Source organism: Hemiscyllium ocellatum, chromosome 28 (genome assembly GCF_020745735.1).
Source record: "Hemiscyllium ocellatum isolate sHemOce1 chromosome 28, sHemOce1.pat.X.cur, whole genome shotgun sequence".
NCBI classification, from domain to species: domain Eukaryota; kingdom Metazoa; phylum Chordata; class Chondrichthyes; order Orectolobiformes; family Hemiscylliidae; genus Hemiscyllium; species Hemiscyllium ocellatum.
Genome location: NC_083428.1, coordinates 20,546,465 through 20,561,933, shown reverse-complemented (window position 1 = coordinate 20,561,933; position 15,469 = coordinate 20,546,465). Strand labels below are relative to the sequence as shown.

The window sequence follows — 15,469 nt, the reverse complement described above, 5'->3', positions numbered from 1 at the left end:
CGTAAATCAGAAACAAAAACAGAAGTTGCAGAAAAGCGTAACGGGTCTGGCAGCATTTGTGAAAAGAAATCAAAGTTAATGTTGTGGATCCGGTGACACTTTCTCACATTGAGGACCTGAAACGTTAACTTTGACTTCTCTTCACAGAAGCTGCCAGAGCTGTTGAGCTTTTCCAGCAACTTCTGTTTTTGTTTCATATTTTCTGAAGCTGAAATGACTGCAGAAGAAAATGCCTTGCACTTAAACTTTAAAATAAAACCAAATTTTTTTTTAAAATTGACGGTAGGTTTTAATTTTAAATAGAAAGCTTTAAGTGCATCACCTGCATCTGGACTTAAGAAATACAAGTCTGTCTTCAGTAATTTGCTTTGCATTGTTGTTTTGGAAAAGGGGATATTTTTAAATTCCATACTGCTGGTCAAAAATAGTAAAGAATTGTCATTCATTTGTGACAAACTGTTAGTTATACAGGGCATTGGTGTATTTTTAATATAGAGTGATGGATTGAGACCAAATTATTTTTGTTTAAACTTGAAGACATCGGAGTTTTTATTTTTCATCCCAAGATGAAGAGGTGGTTTAAAGAGGAGGTGGGGCAAAGTGGAGTGAAGAGAAGGAGAGAACACTGCAGGGTGGGTGGTGTTGTGGATATAATAAAGCAAGAAATATATGCGACTACTTTTCTTATAAAATCACTCAGGAGTATTTCAGGAGGAGGAATGTAAGTCAGTGGAAATATCCATAAGCCCCTTCACTTAGTGAGGGCTGTGTATGCATGATTGTGGCAAGTTCAAAAACAAACCAAAAATTCATTAAAGCATTAGCATGAAGGCTTCCAATGTTTGAGTCATAACAAGAGGTAACACAGTATTCTCTGCACATTACAGGTGGTTTGGTGGAAAGCTAGCAGGTCTTTGCTATGGTGTAGGTTTCATCCTGAAAAATAATAACTGACTCCATCAGGAAAATTAGATTGGAAGAGTTTGAATATATTAATATTTAGGAAGTTGAGAACCTATTTTATGCTCTTCATGTAGTTGCAGATTTGGTAAAGAAACACTCAATAGAGGATGGCAGATTATTTGAAAGATTGCTTATTCCCACAGTCCATTCTGTTGTGGGCAAAGCAGGAAATTGGCAATAAAGTCTATTACCTTAAATGGACACAAAGTCACAAGAAGATTTCCAAGATTAACATAAGTGAATATGAAAGATTTCAATCAACTCTGGTTAGGGTCCGAGATGTAACAACACCAACATTAATCAACAGAGAAAGCAAAATTTATATAACAAGTCTGTTTGCAATCTTGGTGTCACATTGATCCAAAGCCGAATTTCTGAACTCATATTTCAGCCATAACTAGAACCATGTATTCCATCACATCACTCTGCACACCAGCTACAACCCTCATTTATGCCTTAATTACCACCTGAGATGTAAATATTCCAGTACATTCTGGTCTTCACCATCCCAGCATTATAACCTGCGTGAATCGGAGGTTACTGCTGCTCACATCTCTACTTCCAGCAAAACCCATCAGTCCTGTGTTTGCTCCTGATCACGCATAATCTTGATTTTAAAATTCTTATCCTTTCAGTCAACTCCCTCAATGATCACACCTTCTTCATTTCCGTAATCTCCTCCAGTTCCACACCTTCTGAGATATCATCGAATATACAGATTTCTATCACTCCTTGCTTGTTGGCATTTCTTTTAGTTGCCAAAGGCACCCAAGCTTCGGAATTCCCTCTCTACAATTCCCACTTTTCGCCTTCCTCCTTTAAGACAATCTTCTGATTAAGATTTTGGTGATTTGGTATCATACTAATTTTATACTCTTCCTAGGATGTGCCTCAGGATGTTTCATTATGATGCAGATATGCAAATACTAATGCTGAGGTAGGCTTCTCTCAATGCAAATGTGAAATTTATTCTCAGAACACCACTGAGATACATCCTGCTATGATAGGGCATTGACTGCATCTGCTCTAGTTCAACTTGTCATTTGTCAGCTCAAATAAAAAAGGTGCCACAGAAGGCTGTTGAAAATGTGAGATGATGACAGTGTTCCTTGAGTAATGAGATATAAACATAGAAGCAATAGAAAGCAGGGTGAATTCAGTAATCAGTGGGACATGATAGCCTAGTGGTATTGCCACTGGACCATTGATCGAGACACCCAGGTAATGCTCTAGGGACCTGGGCTCAAATCCTGTCATGGCAGATGGTAGAATCTGAACTTAATAAAAAGCTGGAATTAAGGATCTGGTGACCCCTATCAACTATTGAAAAAACTCATCTAATATCCTTCAGGAAACATAGCTGCAATCCTTATCCCATCTGGCCTCCAGACCCACAGCAATTTAGGGACGGACAATTAAGGCAGCTTTTGTGTGGAGCCGCAGGAGATGGGGAAGATACTAAATAAGTATCTTGCATCAATGTTTACTGTGGACACGGACATGGAAGATAAAGAATGTAGGGAAATAGATGGTGACATCGTGAGAAATGTTCATATTACAGAGGAGGAAGTGCTGAATGTCTTGAAACGCATAAAAGGTGGATAAATCCCCAGGACCTTATCAGGTGTACCGTAGAATTCTATGGGAAGCTAGAGAAGTGATTGTTGGGCCTGTTACTGAGATATTTGTATCATCGGTAGAAGCAGGTGAGATGCCAGAAGACTGGAGTTTGGCTAACGTGGTGCCACTATTTAAGAAAGGTGGTAAGGACATACCAGGGAACTATAGACTGGTGAGCTTGATGTCGGTGGTGGGAAAGTTGTTGAAGGGAATCTTAAGAGACAGGATTTACACTTATTCGGAAAGGCAAGAATTTTGGATGATCAACATGGCTATGTATGTGGGAAATTATGTCTCACGAACTTGATTGAGTTTTTTGAAGAACTAACAAAAAGGATTGATGAGGGCAGTGCGGTGGACGTGATCTATATGGACTTCGCTAAGGCATTCGACAAGGTTCCCCATGGGAGACTAAAGGTTAGATCTCATGAAATACAGGGACAACTAGCCATTTGGATACAGAACTGGCTCAAAGTTAGAAGATAGAGGGCGGTGGTAGAGGGTTGTTTTTCAGACTGGAGGCCTGTGACCAGTGGAGTGGCACAAGGATCGGTGCTGGGTCCACTACTTTTCGTCACTTACGTAAATGATTTGGATGTGAACATAGAAAGTATAGTTAGTAATTTTGCAGATGACATCAAAATTGGAGGTGTAGTGGAGAGTGAAGAGGGTTACCTCAGATTACAACGGGATCTTGATCAGATGGGACAATGGGCTGAGGAGTGGCAGATGGAGTTTAATTTAGATTAAATGCAAGGTGTTGAATTTTGGAAAAGCAAATCCGCGCAGGACGTATACACTTAATGGTAAGGTCCTAGGGAGTGTTGCTGAACAAAGAGACCTTGGACTGCAGGTCCATAGCTCCTTGAAAGTGGAGTCCCAGGTAGATAGGATAGTGAAGGCGGCATTTGGTATGCTTTCTTTTATTGGTCAGAGTATTGAGTACAGGAGTTGGGAGGTCATGTTGCGGCTGTGCAGGATGTTGGTTGGGCCGCTGTTGGAATATTGCATGCAATTTTGGTTTCCTCCTTATCAGAAGGATGTTGTGAAACTTGAAAGGGTTCAGAAAAGATTTACAAGGACGTTGCCTGGGTTGGAGGGTTTGAGCTACATGGAGAGGCTGAACAGGCTGGGGCTGTTTTCCCTGGAGCGTCAGAGGTTTGAGGGGTGATCTTATAGGAGGTTTATAAAATCATGAAGGGCATGGATAGGATAAAAGACAAGGTCTTTTCCCTGGGGTGAGGGAGTCCAGAACTAGAGGGCATAGGTTTAGGGTGAGAAGGGAAAGATATAAAAGAGACCTAAGGGCAAATTTCTCACCCAGAGAGTGGTATGTGTATGGAATGAGATGCCAGAGGAAGTGGTGGAGGTGAGTGCAATTGCAACATTTAAAAGACATTTGGATGGATATATAAATAGGGAGGGTTTGGAGGGTGCTGGCAGTGGGACTAGATTAGGTTGGGATATCTGGTCAGCATGGACAGGTTGGGTCAGTTTCCATGCTGTACATCTCTGATTGCGGGCCTACCTAGTGACACCAACATCCTCTGAATGAACTTTCTGTTAAAAATCAGCTTTGGAAATCTGATATTAGGATTCCTGATGACCTGGAAAATATTTATCCTCGAATTAAACAGTTGACCTTTTTTATTCATTAGTTACTGCTTTCCAGGAACAGAATGAAAATTGGATACTGTAACCATTCCACACCCCAACACCACTTCAGGGGGAAAAAAAGTGCATTCACTGCAAAACTTTGCAACCCGAGGTTATGAAATGTGCTATATCAATGCAAGTTTGTGTTTAAATGCATATTATTAATTATTTAAATCTTTCTTTGAGAATTAAATTCCTAATTTCCAATAACCATCTGCTTAAAATTACTAGGCAATTCCAGAAATAAAAAGGTGTAGAATAAATCTTTGAAATAAGAATAGATTTACAGCGACTGGATTTGACATAACATGAATGACATTTGAATTTAAATCAAGTATGACTGAGATACAATCATAGGCCACTCATGTTCTGTGTGAATTAAGTGGATATAGGGAAACTGAAACTACTAATTGAGGAGTTGCCATGCTCTTTTATGTTTATCCATTTAAATTCCGAATACAAGACAATGGGAAAGAGGTCGCAACAGTCAGGTGGGAGGTTCACATCCAACAACACAGAGTTAGGTCACAAAGCCTCGGCACATATTTCAATGTAGAAATGAAGGCGTCTCATTTTTAGAGGGAATGAGGTATTAAACCGAGGCTTTTTTCAAGCCATAAGTAAATACTTCCGTATTGTACAGAAGTTAAATTATATCAGAAAGTAGTGTGTAGGACTGGCTTTCATCATAAAACCTTTAGTTTTGCAAGCTCTAACATGCTCGTTTGGAATGCAGCCAACACAACTACACTGAACTGCACAACATTCAACTGAATGGCTTTATTTCTAATCACTACATCAAATATAGGAAAATGAAACTGATGATGGAACTGGCAATAGGAGTTTACTTTACCCCTGTGTAAAGCGAGAAGAAGAAAGCAAAATCTCAAACATTACTACTTTGGCTTTCACATGAGTCATTTTCATTGCTTTGTGCAGCAGAATTTATAGACACACCTCGAATTGTAATCAGTCTTGTCAACATGCTGATCTTTTTCAGCTGAAGGACAGAATTGGTCTTGAATACAAGCCACCATTTCAGACATCACAAAATAATTTTGGGTGTGAAATCTCACTCAGCCCATCTTAATTCATCCATCCTGAAAGTCCCTCAAGCTCTGCTGGCAAAGAATGAGTATCCAAATGATTACAATGCCCTCACCTGTGCCTGGTAATCCATTTCCCAATCATTTTGTGATGAATAATTGAGTGATACAAATCCTAAATGAGGATATTTCTAATAGATTTGTACTAATCCTGAGTGTGACGATAGCCAAACATGCAAAGAAGCTCATGTGTAATTGCTTGACACATATCACATTCAGTCATTGGTAACCACTCTCTGCAAACAAATGCAATATATTCAAGTCCGGAACCTTTAAAATTATCAGAGAGCCTGTAAGAGTTCCTCAATACTTTCTCCATGGCAACACCTTCAGTAGAACCACCTTGAGCTTATCAGTACTCTATTTTGAAGTTGAAATGGTTGAGATTTAAAACTTGACATTCTTGCATTATTCTTGATGAGTACAAGACAAAACATTCTACTAAAAAGTCTCTTTTTTCAGCAAGATATACATTTCAATGCATAAGTAAAGCACTTTATATATGTTTGTTTTAAGCAATGACCCTGGTACTGTCACCACTCTGCCCTTCTACGAAGAGATGGTAAACAATTAGATGTTTGGGGAATGCCTCAGTTACTTTAAGGAACAACCAGGGCTGATTCAGGCACATGAATGCTCCACACTGTTACAAGCCTGGCACAAGGCTTTCAAAAGACTATCAATTCTACCTGACGAGTTAATGTACTTACTGGTTGTGGGTATGGAGCTCTGGCCAGGCCCCCATTGACATTAATTGCTCCTCTAGAGCCACAATTCTGAAGCCAATGTAACTGGAAGAGATCAGCAACAGTAGTACCCTGCAATGGAAAAATTAAAATGGATTAACAAGGATCAGGGTGGAACCTGGACAGAATTTTTAACCGATAATTCGGTCGATGATCTATTTTGAAACAGTTTACAGTGACAACATCACAAATCATTAATCCTTGTTTGCAAACATCAGAAAACTGAACGTATTGCTTTTGCATAATATATTCTAATGCATTATTAACGAACAATTAGTTGTATGTAGTTTAAACCTAGCATTTAGATAACAATTAAACAATGTTGGTCAATGCTCTGTTAGAAAATGTTTCAGTAAGTTATTTCTGCACATTCTATATAAAAAGGTATTACCCCCTGAAATAAATGCTGCGTCAGTTTAGAAGTTAAAGACTTGTTTCCAACTATCGCGCAGTCAACTGACCACCTGAGTGCTAACATGAGGCCCGGTTCAGGGGCCTGCACCTCATGACAATTCATTCAAATGGACAGAAAATGAGAAAATATATCCACCAACTGAAAGACAGCTCAATGTTGAGTAGCCTGTCCTGAAAACTGCTTGTCTGGTTAGGGGGTTGGGGAGACCTAATGCAGCAGCACCACAGGCAAGTTTTGTACAGTCTGAAGAAGTACCTCTGCTCCTGCTTACTCTACAAAATAAATGGTAACACAGCTATGTCCTCTTTATTGATGGAACAGCCAGTCCTATTCTTAAACAACTGAGGTTCTATGTAGGATCTAGTTTAAGAACTACATTTGAAACTGGCAAACGCTTTGGTGACTCAACTCATCACCCCGTTTGGAGAAGTTAATTGGAGCATCAGCAATTTTGGACAATTTTGTGCTAAGTCCAGGTTAAAATGTGCACAATGGGTTCTAGTTTTCAATCTTTTACACAAGTGACCAAACAGTTGTCTTCTCAAAGAAACAACAAGTTATTTAGGTTCTCAAACTTTACAAAGCCTAATAAATATATTTATTAAGATTTATAATACATACAGCAGCACATAGATGATAATGAGTGTGTTAAAAGTGGTTGATTCATGAAATGCAACAACTGATTTCATCCTTTTCATCACCTTCTGGAACCAGGAATTACCTACAGAATGACAAAGTGCAAAGCTTGGAGATTACTGTGAACAAAGGCACATAAAAGAATAATTTTCACAAAGTAGCAAGAAAAGTCTTGTCTACAACAATTCTGTTTGTAACTATGATTTTAGTTTGAAAACAGCACTTCTCCCTAAAAATACACTACCCATAATGGGGAAATAACAATCTTCATTGCGCTGAAAAGACAAAAAAAAGTTTGTAATCATTTGAAAATGCAGAACATCTCCATTGTTTCACCATCAAGATTTTTAAAATAATTTATTGAGTTTCTCTCCTCTATAATGTGAGAGACACAACTCTGTAACGTATGGCTTACATATCAAAGACAAGATTAGAATGGTGCTGGAAAAGCACAGCAGGTCAGGCAGCAGCTTAGGAGCAGGAAAATTGACATTTCAGGCAAAAGCCCTTCATCAGGAATGAGGCTGGGAGCCTGCTGGATGGAGAGATAAATGGGAGGGGGTGGGGCTGAGGACAAGGTAGCTAAGAGTGCAATAGGTGAATGGAGGTGGGAATGAAGGTAATAGGTCGGAGGGGAGGGTGGAGTGGAGAGGTGGGAAGGAAGATTGGCAGGTAGGACAGGTCGTGAGGATGGTGCTGAGTTGGCAGGTTGGAACTGGGTAAAGTTGGAGGGGAAAATGAGGAAACTGGTGAAGTCCACATTGATGCCTTGGGGTTGAAATGTTCTGAGGCGGAAAAGGAGGCATTCTTCCTCCAGGCATCAGGCGGTGAGGGAGTGACAGTGGAGGAGGCCCAGGACCTGCATGTTCTAGGCAGAGTGGGAGGGGGAGTTCAAATGTTGGGCCATGGGGCAGTGGGGTGGATTGGTGCAGGTGTCCCGGGGATGTTCCCTAAAGCGCTCTGCTAGGAGGCGTCCAGTCTCCCCAATATAGAGGAGACCACGTCAGGAGCAACAAACACAGTAAATGACATTTGTGGATGTGCAGGTGAAACTTTGATGGCTGTGGAAGGCTCCTTGGGGCCTTGGATAGAGGGGAGGGGAGACGTGTGGGCACAGGTTTTGCAATTCCTGTGGTGGCAGGGGAGGGTGGGTTGTTGGGGGGTTGTGGACCTGACCAGGTCGTCACTGAAGGAACAGTATTTGCAGAAAGCGGATAGGGAAATACATCCCTGGTGGTGGGGTCCGTTTGTAGGTTGTGGAAATGTAGGCGGATGATGTGGTTTATGCAGAGGTTGGTTGGGTAGAAGTGAGGACGGGGGGGGGGGGGGGGCTTGGGGCGGAGGTGTGGGACGTGGATGACATGTGTTGGAGGGCATCTTCAACCATGTGGGAGGAAAAATTACGGCTTAAAAGAAGGAGGCCATCTGGTGTGTTCTGTGGTGGAACTAGTCCTCCTGGGAGCAGATATGGCAGAGGCGGAGGATTTGGGAATATGGGATAGCGTTTTTGCAGAAGGTAGGGTGGAAAGAGGTGTACACCTGGAGTAAGAATGCCTCATCTTCCACCTCAGAACACTTCAACCCCAGGGCATCAATCTGGACTTCACCAGTTTCCTCATTTCCCCTCCCCCACTTTACTCCAGTTCCAACCTGCCAGCCCAGCACCATCCTCATGATCTGTCCTACCTACCAATCTTCGTTCCCACCTCTCTGCTCCACCCACCTCTCCAACCCATCATCTTCATCCCCACCTATTGCACTCTCAGCTACCTTCTCCCCAGCCCCACCCCCCTGCCATTTATCTCCCCACTCTGGAGGCTCCCAGCCACATTCCTGATGAAGGGCTTTTGCCCAAAATGTCGATTTTCCTGCTCCTCAGATGCTGCCTGACTTGCTGTCCTTTTCCAGCACCACTCTAGTCTTGACTCTGATCTCCAGCATCGGCAGTCCTCACTTTTGCTTACGTAAGAGTTCACTCTTTGTTTTGGAGTCCTATCACAGTTCAAACTTCACTTGTTTGTGCATATTTCACCCAATGTGAACCTTCAAAAGGTGCCCAAATAAAGTATCAAAATTGGAATTTATTAACTTTTGTTTCCTACTTTTGAATGGCGAAATACTACTTGTTAGGTATATCTGGGGAATCTTTCCTCAGAGCCATTATTCAACAAGAAAGTCACTGAAGTTTTCCTACATGTTGTGTCTTGCTATTCAAGATGCACATCGCTAAACCCCTCATTACACTTGCTCTTGCATTTAACTGTTCCCTCAGGGAAGGGGAACAATGTGTTCCCTCCTGGTTCTTCTTTTTTATCCAAGTGTGAAGGGAACCTCACTGTTTGTTACCTCTATCTACCTAATGGGGAAGCTATTGCATGATTGCACCCTACCAATTTGGAGATCCCAGTAGGCAATCAATGTATGGGGTGATTCAGTTTATACCAAATCATTAAAAAGAAATTACAGACAGGCACGGATGATTTGAGAATTAAATTTTGAACTTTGTTGATAAGAAAATGATTAGATTTTGAGTTAAATACACCCTGTTGAAAAATGTACCAAGATCGGAGAGCTTGTTGTCACTGAAGAAAAAAAATGTGTCAGAGATGGATGCAACTTGTCCATAAACTGTCATCATCACAGTATAATTTGTGCTATCATTGAAAGCAACATCTAGTGCTTCCTGATCTGAAAGAGCGTACAATTATTGATGAATCATTAGTCCAATTTTTATAAAGTTATCTGGAATTATGTCAAGGCGCTGGTTATTTCAGCCATTGGTATCCCACTACAGGTGAAAATTAATTGAATATCAAAGACCTTTTATTAATTTTAACAGGACATTTGCATTTCACAGCTTTACTCTCCTATTATCTGTGAAAGCCAATTGAATCAGTTAACTGTCAGTTACAGTATTTGATTTTGTCTCATTCTGGTTTTTGCACTATATGTGCCTCAGCCGATTAAAGTAAAAAATCACACAACACCGGTTATAGTCCAACAGGTTTAATTGGAAGCACACTCCTGATGAAGGAGCGGTGCTCCGAAAGCTAGTGTGCTTCCAACTAAACCTGTTGGACTTTTAACCTGGTGTTGTGTGATTTTTAACTTTGTACACCTCAGTCCAACACCGACATCTCCAAATCATAACCGATTAAACTGTGAGTAGTTGACTTGCTGCTAAGCATACATCTATGCCCAAACAAAACAGACATAATCACTTCATGTTCGATAATATGACACAGTAGAAATGTCACTTTGCTTCCACTATTCTAGGTATGTGTAATATGATCCTTACCAATGTAGCATGAAGTTCTTTCTTCAGGCTGACCTTCCTGTTCTTTGTTGTCCTTACAAAGAACAGTACCATTCCCAGTAGTGTTAGCAGCATCTGTGAAACAAGACACACAAAAAGAAAATTACATGGTTAGTGGTCCTGTTATGTGAAAGGAACTTCACCATAAAACCAGATAAGCATTAGAATAGCTGAAAATGACAAAAAATGCTGAAAACATTCAAATACCATCTGTGAAGAAAGAAAAGCATGAAAGTACAAATTAGGTACAAGAGAAGGCCATTTGCCCCCACAAGCCTGCTCCACCATTCAATATGATTGTGCTGATCCAATGTTGGCCTCCAATCCTCATTCCTGCCTCCCCTCACTCTCTCCTGACTGAGACACACACACACAGTTTGACAAAAGTCCATTTATCCCTGCCATAAAAGACGTCAAGGGCCCTGCTCCCAGCATTTCTCAGGAAATGAGTTCCTCAGCTTTATGACCCACTCAGAAAAAAATCTCCTCCTCTTTACCTTAAATGGAAGATCTTTTACTAGTTCTAGTCTTGCCCACGTTTCAAGAGTAGCCCTTCATTAGAATCAGAAGATGCTACAGACGGCATGTTTACAAGGAACAGAGTAAAGAAAGGGGAAGAAAAGGGAAAAAAAGATGCACTTGCAAGAGAAGGAATGAACTGTTCAATGTTCAGGGGTACAGCAGGAGTTGCTTGGTTCAACTGCACCACCTCCATCACCCTGTACTCTCAGTCTGTGAAACTGGTTACACAAATAATGACAATGTTTTTCCCAGCTTCAATCAAAATGTGGAAAAGGAGTGTGACAGACACTTCAGAACGGGAAATAGGCCATTCAATATGATCATGAATAATTGAACATCTCAGTGCTTTTTACATACCCCATCCCCATAACCCTATGTGCCAATGACAATCATAAAGCTACCAATCTCTATCCTAAACATTCTTAAAGATGGTGGAGCTTCTGAAACTTTCACAGGGATTTATCATTGAAACATGTCTATGATTATTTATCACTGGATGAAAAATGATTTTAAAGAGCGGATATAAAAATGAAATGACATGTTCACACACATCCATAAGATGATGCAAAGAGTCTTATTCCCCAATTTTGTAGTTTTCGCCTTAAGTTTCCAAGTCTCTCTCATTAATTCCTGAACTTATGCAAGGAAGTAATATGAAATATGGACACCTTTATATTTTGCCATCATGGGAAATGTGAGGAATGTGGCAGAGCAGATTGATGGGTAATACAGAAGCCATGACAGTTTGAAACCAAACAACTGATCCAGAATTTATCCCACACTCTCTGCAATATATTCTGATTGTTTTGGAATGAAAATAAATCCAACAAAACCTCAATATATAAATGATAGGGTGACCAGATTAGAATTGTGTCCACAGGATCTGACAAGTGTGTAGAATGCATCAAACACATTGTTATAACAACAGTTGGTCCTCCCCTGTCCGTGATAAGTCATCTCTTAAAAAAGGTTAAAAACAGTGAGAGGGTTGATGTGAAAATAGTACTTAAAATTTCTCACATCCTCTAATTTGCATCACTATTTACAGATGCAGGTGCAGAGCAGATCAAGTGTCAAGAGAACATTAGCAGTGTCAACAAATTCTAATAAAACAGACAATGAGAAAGGGAAGTAGAGATAAGGGGGATGGGACGAAAAAATACTTGAAGCACTTGGAAAAATCTCTAACAGCATATCTAAGGACATGGCTAACTGCACTGTCTATGTGAACACACTGCACAGGGGCAAAGGAACATATCCACATTAAGGATAGGATTCCTTACTGATGTTGACAACTTCATATATGACTGCTGCTCCTGTCATTCCAAAGACAATTCTCCAATAATGTGGCCAGGCAAGTGTAACAATGCACGTAAATATTTTTGGAATTTGGGTGGGTACAGCTAATCACGTTTTGCTGACTGATGAGCATTCTGCCACACTTCAATATGAAGAACAATGTGTTCATTTCACAATCTTCCAATAAACCAGTTGGTTAGGTATTCTCATTTGTACAATTTTGCCAGCTGCCAAAACCAAATTCTGGAATGCACTAAACCGTCAGGGAAGACAAGTGTGACTCTTTATGGAGATTCAGGTGACCTGCTATCAGATGGTGGACAGGGAACATCTTTTAATAATGCAAAACACTCTGATGCCTTTTGATGGTCCTTCTCTTCTACTTAACATTTCACAAGACAAGAGAGTCTGACTGGAAAACTTATTGATGGACACAATGGAGTGGCAGAAAAGGATCACAATTGGCACAAAGGCTCATGGTACCCATTATGCATTAAACGCTTGCATTTAAACAGTTATTTAGCCTTATAAAAAGTGTCTTAAAGCATTTGACAGAGAGCCATATGGACAAAGTTAGATAACCTCAGAGTTGTTGCAATACAGGCAGCACACCACCTACTGGTTTGAATTAGCATCCAGTGAACACCAATTATCCTGTTGATTGGTTGGACACATTGGTAGGTCAGTACATCGAGCGGTCAACGTTATGTAACCTGGTCCACACCTCTCATACAGGAAGTGTATTGTGGCTATAGCAGATTGTACAGGAAGTAAATTTGAACTTGAGAAATATTAGCAAATGATACAAAAGTGGAGACTGTAGGCTTAATAGATTCTCAGACAGTGCAGGCTTCCATCAAGCCACACATTTAGAAAGAAGAGGCTGCCATACCTGTGGAGGTCAAATTCAAGCTAAAGATTACAGACAGTGCCACAAGAACTTAAATTAAATGATAAGTGGCCAAGGTCAGTGAATACATCAATGCCATACCAATTTCACAAATACCTTCAGATATTGCTAATCTCACCACATCCATAATCACCAATCAGGACTCTCTCATATCTTGCCTTATCTTCACATACCTACTACTGCTATAAGCTTCTCACACACACACAGCACTCCGTTCAACCATGACAGCCGCACCTAACCAACAAATTGCACAACATTTACTGAGTTAAATAAAACAAATTTCTGCAGATGCTGAAAATCTGAAAGTAATACAGAAAATACAAAAGAAACTCAGTAGATCTGGTAGTATCTGACGCAAGGGAAAGAGTTAACATTTTATGTTCAATATGACTTTCTCAGAGCTAAAGGGTGTTGGAAAAATTATTTTTTAAAAAATATACTTTTGACAAAGGCAGAAGAAGAGAGCAGGTGGTGTAGAGGCTCCCCAGTGTCAGAGACAAAAGGGCCGTAAAGGACAATGGAAGACCCAAAATAAAAACATAAAATAGAGATAAGTTAAGGTGCAAGACACAAAGAATGGGTCTTCTCAATTAAAAGCAAAGTATACGGAATGACCTGACAGAGGAAATGGGGGTAGAGGCAGGTACAATTGCAACATTGAAAAGACATTTGAATACGGATAGGAATGATTTAAAGGGATATGGGCCAAAGGTAGACAAATGGAACTAGTTCAGTTTAGGAAAACTGTTCGATATGGACACATTGGGCCAAAGGGCTGATTCCATGCTGTATATTCCAAATGGTCCTTCAACAATCTACTGCACAACTGGCTGTAAGCTTTCCAATTTGAAACACTTACAGAATTGCAGCAACCAGCGAGGGAGCTGATGGCTGCTTCAAATGCTGGAGGGGCTCCTTTCTGCTCGTGGACACATGTTCAACTGTGTAAGTTTAAGACAGTGACCAACACAAGATGTTCTAACCGACATATTGAGTTCCATAAGTGACATCATGAGCAGAAAACCAATATTGTACACTGACTAACGTTGGGATCTGTTTAATAGCAAGTGTTTCTAAATGCAGTTCCCTGCACCCTTGGCAATGTGGCATTTGATACAATTCAATCTAAGTCTGCCATCTTGCAGTTCCTAAAGGTACTTATAGCATTCCAAAAACAGGCATAAACAAGCCCAATTTCTCACCCTTAGGTTATAAAGAAGAATCTCACACAAGGACAGAGGCAGTGAAGCATATGGCGGTTTTGAAAGAATTCAAGCTTAGGCCCTTAGTAGCTAAATATTAAAGATTGAACAATGTACAGGTGGTTTACAGCAAATTTACAGATCCAAAAATTCAACATTTGCAAATTATAAAAGATAGCACACAACTTATTGCACCTCTGTACAGTAATTTATGAAACAATAAAAACAATAACTGGTAGTTACAAATGTATCCTCCTATTATATGTCTCACCCAGTGAATTACTTATCTCACCACGCCCCAACACCCCCTTCCCCACCCCCCCCCCCCGCCCCCCACACCACCAAATCCTTGTTCGAACAGGTGCTCTCCTCCATCAGAATTAGATATTTATTGCCTACACATGTTGACATTTTTGAAACCATAAGCGGAAGCTCAAGCCAACTTTCCTGTTCTCATATTTTGAGAAGAAATTAAATATCAAGTTCAAAATAGTTTGAGCTGGCAGCCAGCCATATTACAAAAGGTTAGGGCTTCTGGTAAATGGTCAAAAATCCCAGCTCTTACGCAAACTTCTCCAAGTTTGTTTCAATATCTAGATTACATGATGACTGTTGGGGAGATGAATGACGTTCAGAAGGGAGAGGCAGGAAGATATTTTTGGCATGAATGTTGACTATTGTCCAAACATGAAGGAGAGAAGTGTTCTGAAAAGTTCTGGTTGAAGGTGATGGCTGGTGATACAATTAATATGTAAATTGTGATTGTTTAATAGCATTGTATCACACTCTGGTTACAGTTACCAAGCCCTCCACATCATACCTTTACAGATGCTATATCCTTTTTAAATAGAGAGAGACTTATTTGGCCCTTACATTATAAATCCATATTAAGGTTGCTAACCTGTATTTGGTATTGGCTCTGTGGAAGCATCAGGACAATCAATAGAATTCAGATCTGAGGATTTTTGTTCAAAGCTGGACTGATTCTCCTGTGGGAGAAAGAAAATCTGTCTTTATCATATATCAAGAGAATCGCTAATAATCAGCTTTGCAATGTTAATTTCTGAATTTATTATGG

General features: G+C 40.3%; 1 protein-coding gene across 1 annotated transcript in view; it reads right to left on the bottom strand.

Annotated features, from left to right (window-relative positions):
- Positions 1-15,469, bottom strand: part of si:zfos-943e10.1 (GRAM domain-containing protein 2B) — a 49,273-nt gene that overhangs the window by 6,069 nt on the left and 27,735 nt on the right. The window contains exons 9-12 of the mRNA XM_060846095.1: positions 15,293-15,380; positions 10,441-10,533; positions 7,128-7,227; positions 6,056-6,163 (exon numbers count right to left, since the gene is read on the bottom strand). Coding sequence (XP_060702078.1) covers positions 6,056-6,163; positions 7,128-7,227; positions 10,441-10,533; positions 15,293-15,380 — 389 coding nt within the window. The remainder of the gene's footprint in view (positions 1-6,055; positions 6,164-7,127; positions 7,228-10,440; positions 10,534-15,292; positions 15,381-15,469) is intronic.